General features: G+C 46.3%; 1 protein-coding gene and 1 pseudogene across 1 annotated transcript; both read right to left on the reverse strand.

Annotated features, from left to right (window-relative positions):
• LOC125444263 overlaps positions 1-11,601 on the reverse strand; it is a 33,310-nt pseudogene extending 21,709 nt beyond the window's left edge.
• A 5,136-nt stretch (positions 11,602-16,737) lies between these two features.
• On the reverse strand, positions 16,738-18,561 carry LOC125445244 (H/ACA ribonucleoprotein complex subunit 3-like). The gene is made up of 2 exons (XM_048518206.1): positions 18,398-18,561; positions 16,738-17,054 (listed from the first exon to the last, which is right to left on the reverse strand). Exons 1-2 carry the CDS (start codon positions 18,449-18,451, stop codon positions 16,914-16,916), a joined length of 195 nt encoding a protein of 64 aa, XP_048374163.1. The 5' UTR covers positions 18,452-18,561; the 3' UTR covers positions 16,738-16,913.
• Positions 18,562-24,627: the final 6,066 nt, after the last annotated feature.

Below are 24,627 nucleotides of genomic sequence, written 5' to 3' on the forward strand. Positions count from 1 at the left end.
AAGTTTCTTCAAAGCGCAAAGTCAAAGGTGAATTTTGTACTGTTAAAATCCAGAGATGTAAAGGTTCCATGGAGCAGTGAATACCAAAAAATCTAGTTCACAGGGGTCAAACTCAGGCCCTCCATGTGTTCATGGACTACGATTGTCATCAGTCCATGCCAGCAGGGACAATTGGCCATGCTAGCAGGGGCAGCTGGGAATCATAGTCCATGCAGGGCCAGAAGCAGATTCATGTGCATCTCAATGACCAAGTTTGGAAAGGTAAAGGAAATCACATTGGGGCACCCCAACAAGCAAGTCATTTGAGGGAGACTGGAGCTTTTATCTGTTGACACGAGATCACACAGAGATATTGCACTCCCATCTATTCTCACTCCTGTCAACCCCCTAATCTTGGCAAGTTCTCTTTCCCCACTGACTGGTTTTGGCTCCGAGCCACCAAGACTCAGCAGAACCATCCTTTGTCTGTTCAGCCAGTACCAATGCCCAACACAGAGTGCATTGTTCCTGTTCACGGTCTGAACATAGGGATTCAAACTGGCTAGGGTGAATGGAGATTTTAATGGAGCCTGCAAGGATTTACGTACTTCTGGCCCAGCAGGGTATATATAGGTATAACATGACAACGTGGAGGGAACTTGACAGGATGACTGTACATTTGATTTATGTCTTTTTATTTTTTCAGGTGAGTTCTGAGGAAATCCCAGTGTTCCGACAAAATTAAATGTACTTGCTCTAGCCCTCTAGGCTTTCTTTCTTCTCACTGTTATTAAAACAGCTCAGGACATCTTGATTCCAAGCACAATGGCTGTCACCCTTCAGTCCAAAGAAACCGCAGGGATTAAAACTTGGGAAAGATCCCAAAGACTATCATGAAAACTTAGCGGGTGATCTTGGAAAAGCCAGTGCCTCCCAGCCACAGTTCCCTCTGAGTAAAATGTGAATTGGAACAAGTTGACACTGAAATGCTGCGATGGTGAATTAGATAAGTATTTTAAAGCATTTTGCAAAAGCAAAAACGAACCACCCAAGACGAACCACCTCTGGGATACACCTCTGAAGATGCCAGCCACGGATGCAGGTGAAACATTAGGAACAAGATCTACCAGACCACAGCCACACAGCCCAGAAAACCCACCACAACCACCCAAAACTAATGGTTTCTATAGCCACAATAACAGTGGGGAGTGCAAAAGAGAAAAAAAATGTTTATTTACTTCATTTATATTTCATCTGTTCTCAGTGAGACTCAAGGTGTATTTTGTATGTGTCAAGTCGCAGCCGACTTATGGAAACCTAGTAGGGTTTTCAAGGTACGAGACTGACAAAGGTAGCTTGCCTTCCTCTGCATAACAACACTGGTATTCCTTGGAGGTCTTCCATGCAAATACTAACTGGGGCCAACCCTGCTTAGCTTCTGATGAGATCAGGCTAGACAGGGCCATCCAAGTCTATATTATAAAAGATAAAATCAGTTCTTTGTGAAGAATTCCACTCCACTATTGCCTAGACCAGGGGATCTTAAGGTTCAGTCTATGGAAAGGAGAGTTTTATGAGGCATATAATAAGGAATGGAGCAACAACCGGGAACATAGCCCCCGGGAAAATGGTTGTTTAACGAATTATAGGCCTTGTTGGGGCTGATAGCAGAACTGTTTAAAGATAAGGTGCTGAGGGCCAGTTCCCATCCTTTGGAGAGCAAGTCAGCAAAGGCGGGCTGGGAATGGGCTAAAGAAGTCAATGAAAAAAAGACCAGAGATACATCCAGTGTGAAAATCTGTTGGGCTGCCTACCCCTTCATTCTCAGAGTCAAAACAGCAGCAAAGACATTGCAGTCCTGCTCCACACAGAGGCTTCACTATAGCCAAGAATACAGACAAGACTCTCAGGGAAGTCAGCACTGGCCAAAACCCAAGGGATGTGCATCAGGAGGAGGAGAGAAAGGAGTTGGTCAAAGTAGGCATTTCCTAGGTAGTGAAAAGGTTAAGCAGAAATTGCTAGTTTGGAAAAAGCCCCCCTCAGCTTTAGACAGGACACAGTCATGTCAAATACAGCTGTGGATGCAGTAAATAAAGACGCTCAGAATGGATGGAAACCCAGATAAGAATTAGAGGCTAATTCATATCGTTCAATTATAAACCAAGAGTTTTTGTGCTTAATGTAGGGAAAAAGAGAGACCTAGAAAGGCACAACAGAACACCCTTTCGGTAATTAAAGACGCAGGATAATCCTGTCTATTAGTTCTACCTGGCTCTGACTCCTAAGAAAACTCAGGAATCACAACACAGTTTTTCATCGCTCTGGACTACCCTGAAGCTGAAACCAGAACCCAGGAAGCCTGCACACTTGGGCTTCCCTGCTGTATCTCCATGGGCTCCATTTGTTTCCAAGAGTAGGAAGTGAACTTCCCAGCCTCACGTGGCTTTAACAGTCCAGTTGCATTTCTGTCCCACTCCGGCAGCCAGTCTCCCAGGACTCAGTTACTGATTGACTAAAGGTCAACTCGGAGAATTCTCGCTGGGAAGCTGTCAAGGGGTTACACAAGGCTCAGGAAGGATGGGAACCAAACTGAAAAGCCACAAAGTTCAGGGATAGGACATCTGGCCATAAAACACAAAGTTGTAAACAAAAAGAAAGGCACACACTGGCAAAGACTGGGAAACCGCGGATTAGAAACAAGGCCAGTTAAAGTGATTAAACATTACTTCATACCCAAAGCTTCCTGGGGAGGGGGGGTAAAAAGAGGAGGGGGAAGTCCTCATGGGGGGGGGGGATCTTTCCATCCAACTGGCTCACCTGACACTGTATTATCATTGGGTTTCCAGATCTGGCCTGCAGAGGTTCTTCTGCGTTCGCCTTCGCCTACTTCCCCCTCTTCATCATCCTCTACCTTGGTCACCGTGAATTGAGGCATGTTCGCGGCAAAACTTTCTCTCAGGACAGGAAAGCAAGAACTGAAAGTGTCGATGGATCAGGTGACAGGCAGCCCCCAGGGAAAGAGGAGGGTTAGGGACAGGGTGTGTGCGGGTGTTGTGTCGACACGCCTCCGCCGGTGTGTGTGTGCGTGCGCGCGCATGTGTGTGCCCAAGGAGACGCAAGCCAGCAGGAGTCTTTACTACTAGCGCTGAGAGGATTATCTCCCTCTTCACCTATTGCTGCACAGTTAGGAAAATGCGGAACGACAGGCACACAGCAAGGATTTGCAGCCCCTGTTCAAACGAAGCTAGAGAACACTTACAGGGAGAGCTTTCTTTTACGGCTGAACCGCAACCTGTCTTCAACCAGAAGAGCTGGTCAGCACCTGCATAATACCATATAGGGCTTCCTTAGAAGCAGAGAGCTGGAGGACTAGGAGGAGTTGTGAAGGTAACGCGCCTGAGGGCAGGAGTCAGCATATAATTATGGATACAGCCTGAGTAATTGCGAATTATAAACAAAGGAATGGCCAAGGCACACGCAGCGCCTGTGGGAGACAAGAAAAGTGTTATGTAAATGCACTAAAATGCGCAACTCAGTCAGGCAGTTCCTCATCGGGAGACAATCCAGCCTGACAACGTGCCTTTCCCCAAAGCTATCGCATGACTCACCCTGCAAATGGCTGCAGGGTGACAGTTAACAGCAGAGGGCTTAAAATTAGTATGAAATCATCCCCAGAAAGTTCAAGAAATAATACGGAGCAAAGCAAACCAACAGCTGAGAAGGACTTTCTGGTTTTTATTCTTGGTTTTTGCAGAAGGGTATGCAGTAAAGCAAGGAGAGCAAGAGCCAGAATTCCCATTTTCAAGCACCGGGTCTTTGCAAAACCATGGAATTAAGCCGGAACAGAAAATAAGGCTGCAGGATGAGATCCCTGTATTTGACCTCCACAGTGAAAGGGTGGGGGGAGAGAAAGTGGTGAGATTAGGAACCTGGGCATGAGCTGGGGATGCCCCCCTCCCCGCTCTACTTGACCAAACCTCATCCTGTGTCATTTCCCAGAGGTCCTCACAACCTGTGTCTTCAGCAAACAATTTTTGTTGAATCTGAACAAGCTCTCTCTGGCCAGATCTGTTATGGTTCATTTTACGTCTGCTTCATCTCTGTCATAGATCCCAAGCCCGAGGACTGGAAGCACGTTGCTTCTATCTTTTGTACATCCTGTAGGCTGTTCTTGCCACCAGATCTGATTTTAGCAACTGCACAAGTAGGCTAATATGTTAAAAGAGCGAGACAAAATTAAGCAGGGAGCCAAATCTAGACAACTCCCGTTGCTCCACTTTCAATTCCAGCCATCTCACCCCTGCTATTTATACCCTCAAGAAGCAGAGATTAAGACCAAGGCCGTAATCAACTTAGAAATTAGCTGAACAGGGAAGCCAAGCCCAGTGTTTCAAGGAGCCATCCCAGAACAAGTTCTGCACGTGCCACAGACCCTCAATACTGCTTCTAGTTGCTCATTCCACAGGGATGTTTTGCTCCACCGTAGCATCCTTACTGCAGCATGGTTTTGTGAAGCATTCACGAAATGTCGCCTTTGACTCATCCTGTTCCATGCTGTGATCTCTGCCAAAGTCGGTTCTATACAAAGTTTTTAGGAAAAGCGCACTTTTTTGTTCACTGTCATCCCATTTCTCTCCTTGCTTCACCCCCATAGCACATGGCTTTTGTACACGGAGGTCCCAAATGTTTTAGGCAGCCCAAAGCAGAAAAGCAGGGTGGATCTGCCCATTAAGGTGTTTTTTTTCCCATACTAACTTTCCTGTACTAGAAAAAGAAACAGATGTGATGTCAAAACTAAAGGCATAAAAATATGTGTGGAAATCAGCAAATCAATCTATATACAATAAAGCCAGAAACGGAGCAATACGATGACAATCTTTTCAGAATATAGATACAACTACAAGATTCAATCAATTGCATGGGAATGTGGCACTGTCTTGTAACTTGTATACTACAAAGTGCATTTCTATTTTTCCCCACTCCCCTTTTTGTCCTTCTATTTTATTAAATTGGGGGGGGGGGGGAGTTGGTTGGTAAGTTGTTCCATCCTTGATTAAGTATTTAGTGCCGTCAGTATTTGGTTTATTAGATTATCTAATTTCTATATTACTATTTCACAGGGTATTTTAATAAACACTACTGTATAAGTATGTGAGTCGCTCCGAGTCCACTCTGGCATGAGGCAGGGGTATTAAATTGAATAAATAGTAATAATAATAACATGCAAAAGAATTTCATTAATTTAACTCAGGGGTCCTCAACCTTTTTTGAGCATTGGGCAGCTCTGGAAGGTGGGTCAGTCACAAAACGACTCCTGTGGCAGGCAGTTTCAAACCGTTTGGAGGTTCCAAACTAAGGCCCCTTCCGCACACGCAAAATAATGCGTTTTCAAACCACTTTCACAACTGTTTGCGAGTGGATTTTGCCATTCCACACAGCTTCAAAGAGCATTGAAAGCAGTTTGAAAGTGCATTATTCTGCATGTGCGGAATGAGCCTAAGCATCCTCCTGTGAAGGTAGAACCTTCTCAAGCACGTCTTGTTCTAGTATGATGGAGGATAGCCAAGGCTGAGTCTGCAAACTGGTGCAAGAAACCACATTTGTCTGCATCAGCGTGGGGATCACTAAGCTCTGCAAGGTAGTTCACGGCAGAGCCAAGACAAGGTTCTCACTGTCATCAAAGCAAGCAAATTACCCTGAATGTGTTTTAAATACTTTTTCAATTCGCCAAGGATAAGGAAGTAATACTACAAACCCTCCTACACTGTGGTAGGGAGTGCGGACTTTGATGCCCATCTGAGAAGCCCATCTGAGAAGCAGAGTTTTCCCCATCAAGGGGTTCTGCTGCAGCCAGTTTATGTAGAAAAGGCAGTGAGCCAGGAGAGCAAAAAAGAGCTGCCCCATGTTACAGAATCAAGGCGAGAAGGAACAGAACAAAAGAGGAGGAAGCAGATTGGTATCTGGTGTAAACAACAAAAGGTACAAGAGGGGAAGTGTAGCAGACCACATTGTATTGTCTGGGAAATCCTGTTTTGGTCACCAATCAGGTCCCTGAACAAATATGGCATTTAACATATCGCCAGGCAATTAAGTAGAAGCTAAGGATTTTCGCTGTTGTATTCAATACAGTTTCTAGCAACGCTGTGAACAGGTGCACTTTACATACAAGGCAGACTTTTTCAGAGGGAAAAGTCCTTCGCCCACCCCTTTTCCAAGATGGCTTTGTCCACTATACAGAGAACGATTATTACCCTGGGTACTTTGGCATGGCTTCTCCAAAAACCACCCTCTTTATACAGAATGGGAACTGGGTAAACAGAAGAACAAAGAGTAAGATAAAAACCTATAAAGGCAAAATCGGGTGATTCTGAAAGCCAGCGCCTTTGGAAAATTAAGGGAAGGGTTTGCATTTATAACTTGTTTTTCTCTACCATTAAGGAGACTTAAAGGGGCTTATAAACTCCTTCCCTTCCTCACCCACAACAGGCACTTTGTGAGGTAGATGGGGCTGAGAGAGTTCGGAGAGAACTGTGGCTAGCCCAAGGTCACCCAGCAGGCTTCATGTGGAAGAGTGGGGAATCAAACCAGTTCTCCAGATCAGAATCCACCTGCTCTTAACCACTATACCACACTGGAAGTCTGAATTGTTTGTGTCTCTCAGACGTATGTATATTTTAAAAAGTCACATAAGCTTTGGCTGCATAACAAAGTCTCTAGAAATGCAGGAAATGCAATTATTCCAAGCCTGGAAGTGTCCATGTGAACTGTCAGAGCACACTGGAAGGGTGTCAGCAGGACTACAGCATTATGTTCTTCTACATAGAATGTGGCTGGCTTCCTTTGACACACGTACACATCTTGGAGACTGCCAGCCTCTTCACATATTACCTACATTTTTTCACGGCAAGGACATAGTAGCACAGAGGAGCTTCCCCCTGTGAACATGCAGCTAGTGTGGCCCAGGAGATAAACCAGGCGAGGAGGTTGGGATAAAGAGTCCCAGAGGCACGGCTGGCTGGCTGGCTATATAATCGCTCTGCTCTGAGATCGTGCATGTGGAGATGGGGGAAGGGAGGCAGGCTCCATTTGTAACCTCCGAGCAGAGAAAGATTGCAAAAATGAGGGCAACTGTATTGATCCATTAGACAAAATCTACCAGAGAAACACAGTTATTGTGAAGTGACCTACATTTGCAGTGTAGGTCAGCACATAATGTCAACATGATGTGGAGAAGTAAGATTATAAATGACTAGTGTAAGCTGGTACCTAGGAGAGAGGGGGGAATATAGCCAGAGACGTGGAAAAATTATTTCCAGTGCCTCGTTTTTCTATAGACAAATGTCAATTTATGAGGATTCGTTGTTTCATAAAATGAACAGCAATGAACGGATACCACGGCCAATACAATTTTAGGCCAGCTTGGCTGTTTTAAAGATGTAATTAATATTTCCCAGGTAATTATTCCTCAGAGTTGTATGAAAGAGTATATGTGTGTTTTATTGATTCTAAATCAGGGGGTGACTATTCACACATGGTGGTAGAGAAACTAATCACCCATCTAATGTGAAATTAACAAGTAACGCAGTTGATTAATTGTCTGGGGACCTCCGTGGATGGAAGTTAATTTCTGCTGAAATAGATTAAGTGGACCCCCACGATCATGGCATATCATGTGCAGTTCTTGAATGTACTAACATTACAGTATAAATTTTCAGGGTAATAGTACCGATAAAAGACCTCAAACACTTTCACGTTCCTGAATGATTAACAGCATAATCCAGTCACTGAGTCCAGAAGAGTGTAATTATGTTTAGGAAGGCAGTGTAAGACTCTGAAGTACAAAGGAAAGAACTACAGAAGCCAACAGGGAGAGGGGAGGTCTTGTCAGTTTCAGTGACAAGTGAAATGAAAATCCAATGCTGTTTTGCACTAAAGGTTTTGAGTCGACACTAAGATTTGAGGTTGATGAATCCAGACTTTGTTTCTGAGTCCGGCTACTTTCAGGAATTCACATCAACCTTCGCAAGATGAAAGCAAGGGAATTACAGTGAAGTCCTAGAGGGAGTTACTCCAGATCCTAGAGGGAGTTACTCCATTTTAAGTCCAATGTGCTTAAATGAGCAGCAGTGGCATAGGAGGTTAAGAGCTCATGTATCTAATCTGGAGGAACCGGGTTTGATTCCCAGCTCTGCTGCCACAGGCTGTGGGAGCTGATCACAAAATTCAGATTAGCCTGTACACTCCCACACACGCCAGCTGGGTGACCTTGGGCTAGTCACAGCTTCTCGGAGCTCTCTCAGCCCCACCTACCTCACAGGGTGTTTGTTGTGAGGGGGGAAGGGCAAGGAGATTGTAAGCCCCTTTGAGTCTCCTGCAGGAGAGAAAGTGGAGATATAAATCCAAACTCTTCTTCTTCTTCTAAATATGAGTAACTCTGCATGGGATTGTGTTATTAGAGAGGAAGGGAGAAGGCTAGGATCGTGAGGAAAGATATCAGTAGGGAAATGGACAAGCACATGCAAGAGTTAGGCAGTGGAAACACACAGACCACTGAACTGAAAAGGTAAACTATGCCTGACTACACAAGATTAGAAGGACTCATCCTTTTTTTAAAAAAAAAAATCACCCAGCTACCAAAACTTTGCTCCTCAAAAAGAGATGTAGATAACTGTTCCCTTGAGACTGAGGTACGGGTGGTAGCTGATGGAGGAGGAGGCCATTTTTAAGGTACAGCAGGACTCCAGCCAAGCTTCTCTGCTCTCTACCATGAGGAACAAAGATGAAACCACTCGCATTGAGGACCACAACACCAGAATCATCCTGGATCAACTGGGAGCTGGGTGATCCACCCACATAACTGCCTGCTATGTAGCTCCAAGCTCAGATGTACCCACTGAGCATGGGCATTTGTAACTGCAGCAAGTCACTGCTGAATGTTTCCATACTAGTCTATTGCAGGCCTCCTGGTAGGAGGCGAGGCGGGGGGCGGGGGGGGCTTCTGCATTGCACCGAAACAGGTACTCTATCACTGAAGCACACCCTCCTCTTCAATTTTAACGGTTGTTATTGCTTACCACGGGGCCCAGTAAAAAGGGAGCCTTGCGTACCACTCCCTGCAGATTGTTTCATAAAAACCTGCTACAAAAGGCATTAGAATGGGCTACATGAATGACAGAGATGTAAAGATACAACCAAGGGCTAAAATACTAGGTTGCCACCTGTTTTTACAGATCCTGCACCTAATACAAAGTTTATCACAGAATTTTTCATAGTACGCTGATGAAATAATGAGAAAATCTCCTCCTGTCAGATTTCCACAAATCTACATGCTAGTAAAGGAATTACAAAGAGCAGGGTCAGGAAAAAACTAACACACCAGAAATAAAACGACAGTAAGAGAACACATCCAAATATATTGAAATCTAATTTCCTCTGGTATTCTCCCATGATAAACTTTTGTAATCAGTGAACTTGCGACAGTCAGCCAGCAAAGTTATAATTCACCTTCAGATATACATATTTTTGGTCTCCTTCTGGAAGCCTACAGGAATACCTGGAGAACATTTCAATTGTTTATTCATGAGTATGTGTGTGGGTGGAATTCAACTGGTAGAAAAGATGGAGGAGGTCTGATTGGAAATGTTGTTTTTATTTTTTGAAGAACAAATACATCCATGGAAGATAGGGTAAAGGGATAGGAGAGGATGGTTCTCTCAAATGGAAGGTATTTTAAATATTGTATGATCCATGACTCCACAATACAACCAAATATCGATGTTCGCACAATGAGAACCTTGCAAGAATGCCCACAAAAGGTACCAGCCACTCAAAGATTTATGAGCCTGCTGTCTGATATACTTATGTTAAAAGCATCTCTGACAGGTTGTGCACAGGTGATTCTCATTCGTTGCAGGCAGGCAAGGCAAGTAGCTTATTTGCAAGCCTGGGTGAATAATATTTGCTCTTCCATATGAGACTTTTTGGACAATTCTTACCACCAACTGCATCCACTGCATTGCTATTTTATATGCAATACAGCATTCCTCTACTCTAATCCTCAAATTGCAGAGGTCACATTACTGGAAATGGCATCATAGCCAACACAATCCCAGACAGGATGAAGCTTGTTGTGTTTCAGCACTGCTGTATAAAAGAGACAAAAAGATATGTCTATTTGCATGTCTTTCTTTTTGAGAGACTAGTAGAAGATCTCCGCACAGTTGTCTTTAAAAACCTCTTTGAAGGCTCAATGATCCTATTCATTAATTTCACAATGGAAGACATGACTTTGAGTCATGGGTGACTCAGCAAAGCCCAGGCTGACCTCTGGCAAATTTTTTTCCCAAAATCCATTAAATAAGGGAATCCACAGAATTAAGGGAACTGAAAATGTCTCATGAGTCTTGCTCAGCATTTCCTGGCAGAAGAAAAAAAAACTGAAGAAGAGAGATCCAAAACAATCAACGATGCCAAAAGCAGAAGAAACCACAGCCTAGGGACAGCATATATTTGATTACCTAAGATGCTGAGAGTGTTCCCAGCAAGAGGGATCGGGAGATGAGGCGAGCTTAGATTTATACCCTCCTTTTCTCTGCCTTTCAAGGAGACTCAAAAAGGCTTATAATCACCTTTCCTTCCTCTCCCCACAACAGACACTGTGTGAGGTAGGTCGGATGAGAGTTCAAAGAGAACTGAGACTAGCCCACGGTCACCCAGCAGGCTTCATGTGGAGGAGTGGGGGAGCAAACCTGGTTCACCAAATTAGGGTTCGCCCCTCATGTGGAGGAGTGGGGAATCAAACCTGGTTCTCCAGATTAGAATCCGCTGATCTTAACCAGTACACCGCGCTGGAAAAGCCAAGATGACGCTAACTCCCAAAAATTCAGACAGGCCTGAAAATGCCACCACCGTGCCAAAATACCATGTCAGAAAGACATACAACTGTTTACACAGTCCTGTTCAAGAACCTTCCCAGTCTTCCACCTTGAATCTCTGCTTGACATAACATTTCCCTTTATCTCTGGAGGCCAGAGACTGTAAACCACAACTTTTCCAAACCCCAAGCCACGACATCACATTCTTCAGTCCTCTCCTCAAACAACTGCACCCTTCATCGGTAGCAACATTCAAATTCACCTCACATCTCCAGTCATTCAGTTTCCATTCTTTCCGAAACATTACAATAAAGGCAACCAACCTTCAGCCCCATTTGTGTGGAGATTGACCGCCTTCTCAGTCGTGGCCTCAGCCGCTTCAGTGGCCAGGGACGTGGTGGCTCTGGAAAAGTCACTGACGCCCTCGCTGCGACTTGTTTCGGGGACACTCTCACGGGAGCTGGAAAGCGGACCGCGGGGAACATAGAAGGCGGGGAGCTGAGGTCAGGGCTGGTGTCAGACAGCCCCGGGATATCATCTATTTTGGTGGGGGTAACCATGAACCGGACAGAAGCCATCTTGACAGTTGGAACGGAAGGGAAAAAAAGAATTGCTTTCTTGATAGTATTACCCAGGAGTTGCCTGGTGTGCTAAAAAATCAGATGCCCACCATTTATGAGAACACAGAAGCCAAGAGTGTTACCAAAGGCTCTCTTAAGAGAAAGATTCATATCTAGCATTGATTCATAAACTGATCCAGTTACCCAACCACCCCGGGTTCTACACATATCTAAGCGTATTTTTTCCAGGCGTGATCAAAAGAACCTTGACCCCCCATGATTTTGCAACTAGTATTTCACAGACGACTGGTTCAAATATTACTATTTATGAGGCAAACACGTCACAGTTGTATGTTCCGCGAGGTAGCCTATCCACCCAAACAAAAGACAGTTGTCATCTTTAACTGCCAAAGGGCCGTACTGCAATTTCTTGGCATTATTGTACACCAGTAAGAAGTCGTCTCACAGCTCATGGCAAAAGCTTCAGTTTATTAAGAAAATATTTTTTGGCACAGCAAAATGCATAGAGGTAATTTCTTTCCACGTTGGAAAATCTCAGTGCAAAAATGTTCAAAGAGCTGGAAAAGGCAGGAGGGTCTCAGATGATGATCCACTTGCTTGCAGTATACCATGCAAGGAAAGCGCATACTTTTTGCTGGAAAGTTCACTTATGATTCTGGTGCAGAAAGAATGAAGAAAGAGGCTTCAGAGTCCGAAACAAGAACAAAAGACTTTCACGATGTTCCAGTGCAAGGATTTAAAAATGGTGCAGTAACTCCTTAAGAAGTTGTCAGCGTAAAAGAATTTTCTCCACAGATTCCTGGTGGTTTTTCAAAGGCTCTAGTGTGAGGAGATAACCATTTGATGGACAAGAGAATGACCAAACCCTCTGGCAGGGCAAAAGAATGCACATTCCCTATAGGGTCCTGGAAAAGTAAGAATGAATATATGTAACTTGGCCATTTTACATAAAAAAGCAGAGGTACGTCATTTTTACACTGAGGACCCCAATATGCAATAAAAACCCCATATCAGGGTGCACATCTGTTATTCCACAAAGCATTCAGGGCAGTTGAATGCCTAGTACTGCAAGGCAGTGTAAAGTAAGCCCAAAAATACTATGGATTACCATGTAACAAGGAATATCATTTGGTGATGCCATCAGGAGCGCAATGGTGTGCATGTCTTGGGGAGGGGGGGGGGCAGAGAAACGTGAGCACACAGCAGGCATGTCACATTTCCCCAGCATGGAGAACTGGTGTAGAGACAAGCCAGACAGGGGTGAGAAGATGAGGAAGACCACGGGCAGAGAGACCATGTACAAAGCATGCACAAGACCCACAAAACCTTGGACACATGAAGCAGCGCCCAACGGGCAAACTGTGTCAATGGAGTGCAAGACCACTCCTCTGGCTTGTGCCAAGGGGCACTTTCCTCAGCCTAGCAAGGTTTGCCCTAGAAGACCACCCCTCTGGCTTGTGCCAAGGGGCACTTTCCTCAGCCTAGCAAGGTTTGATCTAGAAGACCACCCCTCCGGCTTGTGCCAAGGGGCACTTTCCTCAGCCTAGCAAGGTTTCCCCTAGACGACCACCCCTCTGGCTTGTACCACTTTCCTCAGCCTAGCAAGGTTTGCCCTAGAAGACAACCCCCCCTGGTTTGTGCCAAATGACATTCACCCTGGACTAACAAGGTTTGTCCTAGGAGACCACCCCTCTGGCTTGTGCCAAGGGGACTTTCCCCAGACTTGCAAGGTCTGTCCTGGAAGACCAGCCCCCCTCCCCGAATGGACGACTGTGAGAAAAAAACACAAGAACCCCTTTAATAAAACGAAATAGAAGACAGGAGCCGCAGAGAGAAGCGCAGGTGCGTGCACGTCGCTGCCCAGTGAAGGGGAAACGGGCGGCAGTTGAGCGACCGTTAATCTGTTTACCTCGAGGCGCGCGCCGCGGCGTTCGGTCGGGTCTCGCGCCTCCCCTTAAATCGCCTGAGGCGCACGCGCGCGACGAGCCGCCGCTGCTACTGCTGCTGTCCGCGCGCGGCTGCCTCAGAAGCCGGTTTCCATGTGGGAGGGGCGGAGGGGGAAAAAGAGCAGCGCTCGCCTGAGTTGTCCACATCCTCCCACCCCCCCCTCCTTGTTTTTGGCACATGCGCAGAAGTCGTGACCATCTACCGGCTACTGTTGCCGGGCTTGCTGCTTCTCCAAAAAAAGCCGGTCCAAGGAGGAGGGGGGGGGGTGGGGACCGAGGAGCGCCAGGGCGGCGCGCAAAGGCTGCCGGGAGCTGTAGTTTTTCTGTCACGGAGGGTCCCGTTGGAGTGAATAAAATATATACGAACAAAACAGACGAGTCTGAAACTGAGGAAATGGTATAAACGTGAGAAGAAAGCTGCGACCAAGCTGATGTGACTGATTTGCTTGACCTGAATTGGAAAATACTGTTTTAAAAAAAATATGGCTTTTTCACACATTAGAAACACAACTATATCAATATAATTACCTATGCTTACACACAAGGCCGGTCAAAGTTGGCTATATTCCTCCATCACTGCTGGCCTTTTCTAATGTAGACTCAGGGCAGCTTAGCAATTTTGCTAGAAATCACCCACCTCCATCCCCTTCCCCCCCCCCCCCCCCCCAAAAAAAAACCCCTGACTAAACAGTTTTAGGTTTTATTTAATTTCATTGCATCCACTCAGGGTCCTTGTAGTACACATTTTTTTTTTTATTTCATTAGATTAAATATTTCTTCATTAGATTAATAATATTTCTTTTTTTATTTCATTAGATTTAATAAGCCACCCTTCTCCTTTCGGCCTGGGGCGGCTCACATTTCACACGGCAATACGAAACAATTAAAGCGTTTCAGCAGATTATAGGGCAACATAAAACCATTAAACCATCTCAACAGTGTGCAGCTATTAACTGTATCGAGATGGTGATAAAACAAGTCTTAAGAATGATTGCAGCTGGAACGGGTGTCGAGCCAAACACGCTTGGCTCCAAAACCACCATCCGCGTTTCAAAATTAATATCGATAGCATTTCTGACAATGGTCCAATTGCTTTAGGAGCTTTTTGGTGTCTTGGCGGCAGTTCTGCAAAATAGGATGCCACTCATTGCAGAGGAGAAACTGAGAGAAGTTGGCTGCATGCGGGCTCCCTTTCCTCCCTAAATCCCACCTTCCTCCATAATCATCCCCCCAAACATACAGGAAGCCCCAGTCGGGAACACCAAACTCCCCTAACTTCTGCAAGGGTACAGAGCAGAGGGCAATAAAACATCTTAACAGCTGGGCACGTTCATACATGACTGGCAGCCCTCCAAATATTCTGCACCCAGGCGGTTCGAGGCTTTGAAAGATAAGCACCTGCCCGGCTCTTAAGAGCAGTGTCCCTGAAACAGACTGGCAGCCAACGTTTGTGCACTTTATGACGGGAGAACAGCGCTCTGCACATTTAATCTAACACGGCACATGCTGGGTTTCTGGAACAACCACATTTTATAGCCAATATTGCAAAGGATAAACTGCAGGGATTCTATTATCAGTGCTTTTCTAAGTACGAGGACCCCAGAATGGGTTGCGGGTTGGGAACCGTTGCTGCACTGTTACCAGAACATGAAACTTGATAGCTTGAACTAGGCACTGATCTGTTGCTTTTACTAAATTTAGATCATTTTTTTTTCATAATTGTGTCCTGCATGTACAATTTAGTTTCACGAGTCATATGGCTGAAACAAAGACGATCAGCCATTCAATGCAAAGCCAAATATTATCTGGTTGCAAAAAACCAATATTGCTTTTATCCTCCATCATAAAAGATAGTTCTTATTTTATCCCTTGCTAGGCTAAAAGCTCCTTAGGACTGCTTTTTTGCTATTGGGGAGAGGGGAAAAGGGGGCTAATGGTATTGGGGAGAGGGGGAAAGAGGAAGGAAGGCTTTAGACCTTTCTCTGTAAAGTGAAAATAGCAGAGAAAAAGTCATCCCCTATCCAAAAAACCCTGTTAACTCATACTGGGCAAAACAGAGATACACAGCATGGGATGGGTAATAAGACCTGCCATAGCCAAAAAACATCAGGCAAGGAAAAGGCTAAAACTTTCCCCTCTCTCCCAACACAGTTCCTGATAAAAAAAGTTCTGGAAGCTGCATCTGCAAAGGACAAAAAAGCTGTTTACAATAAACACAGAGGAACGAGCAAGGTGTAGCTGAGCCCCAAGCGATCGTTCTACTCTGAACTGCATTGATGCTAATCGGTGTGTTTACTTATCTCATGAAAGGATAGTGACTGCCTGAACAACGGAAACACACAGCAATTCATGAAGAGAAGGATTCAGGTTGGCCAGAGGAAAAAACACTGCTAAAGGAAAGACCGTCTCCTTCAGACTTTACAAATATTGTAAAATAAACAAATAAAATCCACAAGATGTAGCAACAGAGAACCTTCACACTGTCATCCAAACCTCGTCTTTCCCATGGCTCAGGGGCACACTGTTTGATTGTCATTCCTTGTTGTTTCCTGTCTAAAATGGAAGCCTGCTCCAGCCAACTGCTATAAAACATAAGAACATAAGAACAAGCCAGCTGGATCAGACCAGAGTCCATCTTGTCCAGCTCTCTGCTACTCACAGTGGCCCACCAGGTGCCTTTGGGAGCTCACATGCAGGATGTGAAAGCAATGGCCTTCTGCGGCTGTTGCTCCCGAGCACCTGGACTGTTAAGGCATTTGCAATCTCAGATCAAAGAGGATCAAGATTGGTAGCCATAAATCGACTTCTCCTCCATAAATCTGTCCAAGCCCCTTTTTAAAGCTATCCAGGTTACTGGTCATCACCACCGCCTGAGGCAGCATATTCCAAACACCAATCACACGTTGCGTGAAGAAGTGTTTCCTTTTATTAGTCCTAATTCTTCCCCCCAGCATTTTCAATGTATGCCCCCTGGTTCTAGTATTGTGAGAAAGAGAGAAAAAATTCTCTCTGTCCCAGCATTTTCTACCCCATGCTTAATTTTATAGACTTCAATCCTTATCCCCTATGCTTTGAGATCCGGCTCTTTCAAACCAACCACAGAAGCTCTCCCTCCTGTACTTAAATGCTTCCAACAAACCCGGCCACCCAGGATTCCTTGCTCTAACAACTCCGCTACCATTTTTTCACGTTAATGAAATAAAACAATGGTGCATAAAACAATGGAGCATTCTCTTTATTTGGGGTCAGAAATTACACGGCCAATTTCAAACAGAAACTGTGGGAAGGCGTTTCGAATCCCTCTTGCCCAAACCCCCCCGCATTTCCTCGTTTCACCAAACAAAACAGCATGTTGTGACGAAAACAGATTTAAACACACCGGAGGCATCCCTAGTCCAACAGAGAAGCAGACCATGTAAGGGAGATGCAGCTCTTATTCTTTCACCATGCATGGCTCCAAGGTGACCCTGGAAAAAGCTGATCCCATCTTGATGGGCCGCATCAGTGTCAGCTGACGACAAAAGGAACACGGTTTATACCACCGGTCGAGGCTGCTGGGTCATCAAGACACCAAAGCGTTTCTTGATGGTGATCCTGTGGCGAGAGTACCCCAGCCGTCTGGGGGCTTGGGCAGGATGGGCTGAGCACGTCGGCTGGCCAGAGGGGTCTATCTTCTGGAAGGCATGGAAAGAAAGGGAGGACAATTTGTGAGCACCCCTGACTATACATTTCACAGAGACAACTACTATCACTCAGTTTCTGCCTGGGAATTAAGAGGGAGGGAAGAAGCCCTCCTCTGTCCAAATAATCAAAGTAGCTCGTTTGGTAGGTATGCGAGACAGGGCCTTTTTGGTGCAGGAGCCCAGGGCATGAAACAAGCACCACAGAAAGGTAATAGTAGACTTGTATATTTCTCCACCCCAGAACAAAGCATTCCAGCCTTTCTTTGTTGTAGAATGCTCCACCTGGGTCCTAGTGCCTACCCAGCACTGATCCCACATCTGTTTGCTTCTCATGTTTTCCTGACATTCACAGCTGGCATCTTCAGAGGTGTGTCACGGAGAGATCAGCTCGAGAGAAGATGCCAGCCACAGATGCGGGTAAAACATTATGACCACACCACCTGGAAAACCCTCAAGTCCAGTTTAGAGGCACAGGTGTCAGGCTTCAGCTGACCCTCCAGATGTTATAGACTACAGCTCCCATCATCCCCTGCCAGCATGATGCTGGCAGGGCATGATAAGGAACTATGATCCATAACATCTGGAGAGAACATGAATATTTCCTATAATTTAGAGGATCCTGCTTGTAGAACAGAGGTGCCCCCTTCCGTGTTAGAGAACACCAAAGAGTAGCTTTTATATCATCTATTGTATTGTTAGCGCATTAAACGGTTCTTCAAAAAATACTTAGCACATTTTGAATCTGTGAATGCTTCGGGGAAGAGCTTTAAGTTCAAAACAGATTGCGACTATAGGTGGGAGGGAACCAAACCCCAGCATCCTTTTTCTAACAACTGGGGCCCTGCTGTTCCCTTCTTAGAGGAATTTTAATTATTGGACGCCATCTGTTGCTGTTGTTCTGAAATGTTTTATGATTGAACGCTGTGTTTTAATGTACACCATTACTTTTTGTATGGTGTCTGTTATTTATTACTTGTTGTGAACCGCCCTGAGCCCTTCGGGGGAGGGCGGTATATAAGTCTAATAATAAATAAGTAAGTAAATAAATAAATAAATAAATAAATAAAACCTTCCTCGTCCTTCTTTTCTACCATGTGTCTCTGGCACACGTCTCCCACGTAGCCACGAGGACTAGAAACGCATCTTAAACTCATTTAAGAAAAAAAATAAATGGCTGGGAGTGATCAAGGGGGCATACAAAGATCCCACTGGAGTGCCAAATACCCACAACTATTCTTTTGAACCTGGGGAAAAGCAGAGGCAAATCAGCATCCGGGATTTGGGGGATACAACGGGTCACCATGCAGCTGTAAGATATGGGGTAAGTTTCCCACCTTGAGCGTGTAGACCCTGTCTCCCTGTTCATTGAGATAGAACTGCAGGAACATCGTAGAGGTTTATTCTGACGGATTCCTCGGCGGAAAACCTCGATCAGTTTCTTGGGCCAAAAGCGAACCAACTTCCAGGAGATTCACGTGAGCATGAAGCCCAGCGCTTCCGGGGAAACGTAGTCGCCGAGCCCTCCAATGAGTGAGCTCGACTGCAATGCGCTCTGGGAAATGTAGTCCGCCCTTTGCAGAGCTCTCCGGGACGTTCCACGCCCAATGCCTTATGGGAATTATAGTCTTTCCCTGCCCGCAATTCTGCAGAGCTGTTGTGTTGGGGAGACAGGCTGCAGGTGTAACCCCTGTGTCAGAATGGGATGACCCAGAAAGGGGTGGAGTCTGAAAAGAAGCAGAATGCTGCAGAACTCATGAGGTTGGAGGAAGCAAGGCTACCAGGCTGGGACCTTGATTGATTTTATTAAGCCCTTAACACCTTGTTTAAGGGTTTTTGTGTATGTAAATGGTGAGAGTTTTCTGGGAACCTTCATCATCTTGAAGCCCATTCACCAAGCCCCAGAAGTCTTCAAAACCAACCACCAGCAAAGAAGAATTGGACTTACTTATTATCATTAGACTTCATAAATAGGGACTTGAAAATGCAAGGCTGCTGGGACTTACCAAGGGTGCTTAAATATTTAAATGTTTTAATAGTGTTATTTGTTAAGTAAAGTAAACTGTTTTGTTTAAATTTGGTTCTTTGCAACTCCTTCCAAGTACTGCCCCACAGAACCCACAAGCTGAGGTTACACAGGCATGGGCCAATATTTTTTTTCTCGTCCATCTGCTTCCATGCATGTCTCACCATTATCTTTGCAATGAGCTGGCAGTCCTCTGAAAAAAGCAGCATATAATATTTCTAGATCACAGGTGTCGCGGCCCACTCCAGATGTTATGGACTACAATTCCCATCATCCCCTGCCAATTGGCCATGATGGCAGGGGCTGTTGGGAATTGTAGTCCATAACATCTGGAGTGCCAAAGGTTCGCCACCGTGGTGTTATGGACTACAGTTCCCATCATCCCCTGCCAGCATGATGCTGGCAGGCGATGATGGGAACTGTAGTCCATAACATCCGGAGGGCCACGAGTTTGACACCTATGTAGATGAATTGATTTAGGTTGCCAGAGGATTTCAACAACAGAGTCGTGGCCAGGTTTTATAATTTCTGTGTCCCACTGGGATAGGATAAAAGGATAGGCTGGAATGAGCATTAAGCAAATAACAGGACCGCAAAAAAACAGCAATTAAAGACACTCCGTCCAGAACAATATTTTGGAAACCAGGACTGAGAACTGGTGCACATTTATTAACCCTTTGCGCCATGGAGAGAAGAACATTTTAAGGTGGCAAGCCTCTGAAGATGCCAGCCATAGATGCGAGTGAAATGTTAGGAGGAAAAACTACCAGACTGTGGCCACACAGCCTGGAAAATACAACAACTGTTAAAATAAATCCTTTAAATCTTTGACCATTTTTGGCTGGGGTGAAAAAATAAAATACGGTTTCAAAACATCTGCATCAAATTGAAAGGGGGGAGGGGCGGCAAAATATCAAATAACCTGTCCCGTGCATCAAATTTCTAGAGATTCAAGTGCCACAGAGATTTTTTCCTCATGTCTCCACTAGCTAGCGGATTTATATTGTAAAACAAACAAACGCCTTCTTGCCGGGGTCCGACTTCTCTCATGATGCTGGGTACGGGAGTGTGCTTGAGAGACACCTCATAAAGAACTCTCGTTACTTAGACAAGATGGCATTTCCCAGAGTTCCATGCTGGAAGCCATGACAGTTAAACAGCTCAAAAGTTAGCCTTCGTTTTCAAACTTGGCGCTGGTTGACCATAGGGGTGATTACACTGCTCCTTCATCAACTGCTTGATGTCCAGAGCAGACTCCAGCTATGTCAAGTGCACCTCTGAAACCACCATTTTGTTGGGGGCTAGGGCCTGTAATTTACCCATGGGCACATCTGACCATTATTTTTTTTCATTTAAGGGGGAAGTGGACCAGAAGAGGTATGTATCCAGTGGGTGGGATCCAAAAATTTTGGTAACAGGTTCCCACATGGTGGTGGGATTCAAACTGTGGCGTGGCGCCAATGGGGCTGGGCGGGGCACGACGGGGCGTGACCGGGCATTCTGGGGGTGGGGCATTCCTGGGCGGGGCTGTGGCAAGGATGCAGCCACTGCGCCGGTCCTTGCGGTGTGCAACAAATGCAGGCTTGCGCAGGCTGCCATGCCTTGATTGCACCTCCTGTTAGACTGCTTCCAGTTCTGCAGCTACTGCTGAGAGGAGGGGCGTAACTAAAGGCAAAGAGCTCCGCGTGGCAAAATCCCCAATTGGTCACCCCCTCTCAGCACACACAAATAGTGGTAACCTACTCTAGGGAACCATAGCGAGAACCTGCTGGATCCCACCTCTGTATGTATCTCCAGGTGTTTTGATGCTAGCAAACCCCTTGTGCTCCATGAGTGTTCAAACAGCTAGCTAGTTGGGTGTTAAGATCGCCAAATGTTCAGAAAAATACGACTTGGGTCACTTCCAGCTTCAGAAATTCCCAGAGATCTGTGGTGGTGCATGGGGTCTGAGGAGAGGAGGGGTCTCCGTGAGCAATAATTTGCTAGAGTCCACCTTTCAAAGCTGCCATTTCTTCCGGAAGAAGTGATCTCTAACCTGGAGATCACAATGAATTGATTTAGGTTGCCAGAGGATTTCAACAACAGAGTCATGGCCACAAGATCTCCAGGCCCCACCAGGAGATTGGCAAGCCCAGTGCTTGATAATCACCAGATGATGGTTTTTGACTGCATGGAGATGAGCGATACCGTTTGCTAATTTCTGCAGCTGCTTGTTACAGATCCAGGAGCTGCGATCGGTTGAAAAATTAGCAACTCCAGTTGGTGGCAACCACACAAATGAATGGAGTGTCTCATCATTCCTGGGGCTAGAGCAAGAACGCCCTCTCGCCCTGGCACCCGTTGTGGGGATATTCAGGAAACAGCATGGAGACGGAAGTGAAGATTTGTGTAGGATGGGTGACCAGTCCTGCTTATCAGAACCCCGGAGATATCTACATTCTGGAACTGTTTTCATACAACCTTCCCACCTACCGTCCAACTAACAATGCAGGTTCTTCTTGGAAACCAAACGACAACACTGTGACTGGACTTTCCGTCGGTTTCGGCAAAGGCCCGCAGAGCGGAACGGGACTTCACGGGGCGCCGAGAGGACTGCCGTTTCTTCAGACAGCTGTTTGTGCCCCTTTAGGACCATGGCTTCCCAAGGCCAAATCCCAGGCACCGGCCTTCCTTCCTGCCCTCCTACGGCTCCCTCCCTGCTCCTGCCTGCTTTCCCGGGGGCTGCCCTTTTAGTCACCTCGGGAGACGCCCCGGGAAGCAAGCTGATCATCAAACTGAAAAGGGAAGGGCCCATGGCAGGAGGTGGCGAGGAAATGCCCCGTACTCAGACGTTCTTCCTCGCTGGGATGCCCCTGGGGTGGGCATGCATGACGCGAGACTGGCCTTCGGGACCCGAGGGTCCAGGCCGATGCTAGTGACCAAAGCGTTGGGGGGACCTGGGGGGGTAGGGAAGGCAAGAGTGCCAGAGTCCGACCCGCCAGCCCGAGCACCCCCGCTTAGTGGCGGCTCCTTTGCCTGCACTTCCAAAGGGGTGTACGAGAATTACCGGCGTTGGCAACGCTATAAGGCCTTGGCTCGGCGACATTTCCCAGCCACCCCTGATGCGGAGGCTCTCGCCTGTTTCTTCATGTGAGGATCACGGTGGTAAAGAACATAGCTTGGGAGACGGGGGTGGAATTAATAAGAGACACGGGGGGCAAGGCAGGAGTAACGGTGAAGTCGGCTTCTCAGCCTCCAAGCCAGGCTTGGATACCTTCTGGATTTACACCAGACGACGGAGATCAGTACTCCAGGTGTAAATGGATGCTTTGGAGCATCAGCTTGATGGAAATTATACCCAACTGAGTTCTCTCCTCTCCCCAAAACCCACCCTTCCACAGGCGCCCCCCCTCCCCCAAAGTCCAGGTCTTTCCAAGAGCCCAGTTGGCAACCTGCGTACATAAGAACATAAGAACTAGCCTGCTGGATCAGACCAGAGTCCATCTAGTCCAACTTGCTCTGCTACTCGCAGTGACCCACTAGGTGCCTTTAAGAGACTCCATTTGCAGGATGTGTAAGAAAAACCAGCGACCTTCCTGCTGCTGCTGCTCCCGAGCACCCTGGTCTGCTAAGGCATTTGCAATCTAGAGATCAATCAAGATTGGTAGCCATAGATGGAAGCTTCTCCTCCATAAATCTGTCCAAGCCCTTTTTTAAAAGCCTAGCTATCCAGGTTAGTGGCCATCACCATTTCCTCTGGCATTTTTTGACATAATCACACGTTGCGTGAAGAAGTGTTTGTGGTCCTGTTCTTTAGCATGGTCAATGAGTGCACAGTTTGGGTATTGTGAGTGAGAGAAAAATTTCTAATGGCAACATTTCCTGCCCCATCCATAGAGATTCCAGTATGGCTGAGAGAAACTCAGGCGTTTGGTGCTTTGAGAAGTGGAAGGGAAGGAGTTAGTGACAAGGGACTGTACACAGGTAGGAACTGGTGAGAGATCTCGTCTTCCTCTGTGTGAAGCCAGAAGCCTGTTTAGATCAGGTGGAGCTGCATTGTACCCCGAACTCCAGACTATTGGTCAATTAGGCGTAGCTTGGGGGGGGGGGCCACAAGCCAGGGATTGGGGGGAGAGCGATCCCCACTCACCAGCATTCAATTGCGCCTCTGTCCCGAACGGAAGCAGACAGGCAGCTGTAGGAGGGGGGCAGTGCCTAAGGTGAGCCCCATGTGTCGTTTTCAGTAGCTATGCCCCTGTCTATACTGTCTATTCAGACTAGCAGCGGGTGCAGGTGTAACCTCTAACTGTGGGTTCTGCAGCCTTCTGCTGCTTTTAGTCTCCACCCCTTTCTGGGTCAACCCATTCTGAGCATGGGGGTTACATTCTCCCCCACTAAAATTCCTGTCGTCTCGACAGTGAGTACAATCACAACTCTTGAAATCATTAAACAATGATTTCCCCAGAGATTCCTAATACTTGGAGGAACCAGATTTGGGTGAATCTGATGAGTACAACATGGTCTTTCCCTTACAAGGATTTCCAACTTCTAGAAGCTTAGCTGCACTGGCAGTTTGCAAAACTCTTTCCAACCAAATGTTGCCGATTCAGCCAATTAGTGCTTTGCAGAAGGGATGCTGCGGTGAGGGGGGGGGTTGCAACTGGGAATCCCTTCCTTCATGTAACTGCCAAACAGAATCATGTACTTCAAATTCACACAGCAACATCTCTTGAACGTACATCACGCAACAAACAGTTTTATGGGGATCAAACCCCCACTTGCTGCACACTTGTTTACAGAAGCAATTTGTATTTGCAATCTCACTTCCAAGCCCCATGCTGGTTTGGTAGCCAATTTGTAACCTCTAACTGTCGGTTCCTGCAGCCTTCTGCTGCTTTTTTAGTCTCCACACCTTTCTGGGTCCAACCCATTCTGAGCATGGGGGTTACACAGGGTCTCAGGTAGAGGTCTTGCATGTCATCTCCTCCTTGGTTCTTTTTAAGTGGGTGGGGATGCCGGGAATAGAACCCGGGGTTGTCTGCATGCCAACCGGGTGCTCAGTCCCCCTGAGCCGCAGCCCTTTCCTAATGAAAAGCCAGTGATGGAAATCGACTGGTATGTTACGAGGGATTCCAACTCGCATCTTCACAATGTATGGGTCATCTGATACAATCAGAAGCATCAAGGGTTGAGATTAGTCACAGTACAATCCGGTGTGCTTACAAAGCGTGTACATGTTTGAGCAGCTACCTTCTTAGGGATTTTTCTTTTTAAAGGAACCCACCATCCTACACGTAGAAAAGCGAGGTCTAAAGTGGAGCCGAACCCTTTTGCAACTAGAATCTGTTTTTTTAGGTGCGTGGAGGGTTTTCTTTCCACAGAGACCGTTCAGTCATGTCTGCAATCTGAAATGGTACCGTAAAAGCTTGATTTACAAAGGTGATTCTGTTTCCTGAGTCAGAGTTCTGTAACCACTGATTACACACTGTCGCTGATCAGTCAAGCAAGAGGCAAGCAAGGCTCTTGATCTGGAGCAGTTTGGGTGTTGTGATGGGCGACAGT

The sequence above is a fragment of the Sphaerodactylus townsendi genome, linkage group LG15 (genome assembly GCF_021028975.2).
Source record: "Sphaerodactylus townsendi isolate TG3544 linkage group LG15, MPM_Stown_v2.3, whole genome shotgun sequence".
Classification (NCBI taxonomy): domain Eukaryota; kingdom Metazoa; phylum Chordata; class Lepidosauria; order Squamata; family Sphaerodactylidae; genus Sphaerodactylus; species Sphaerodactylus townsendi.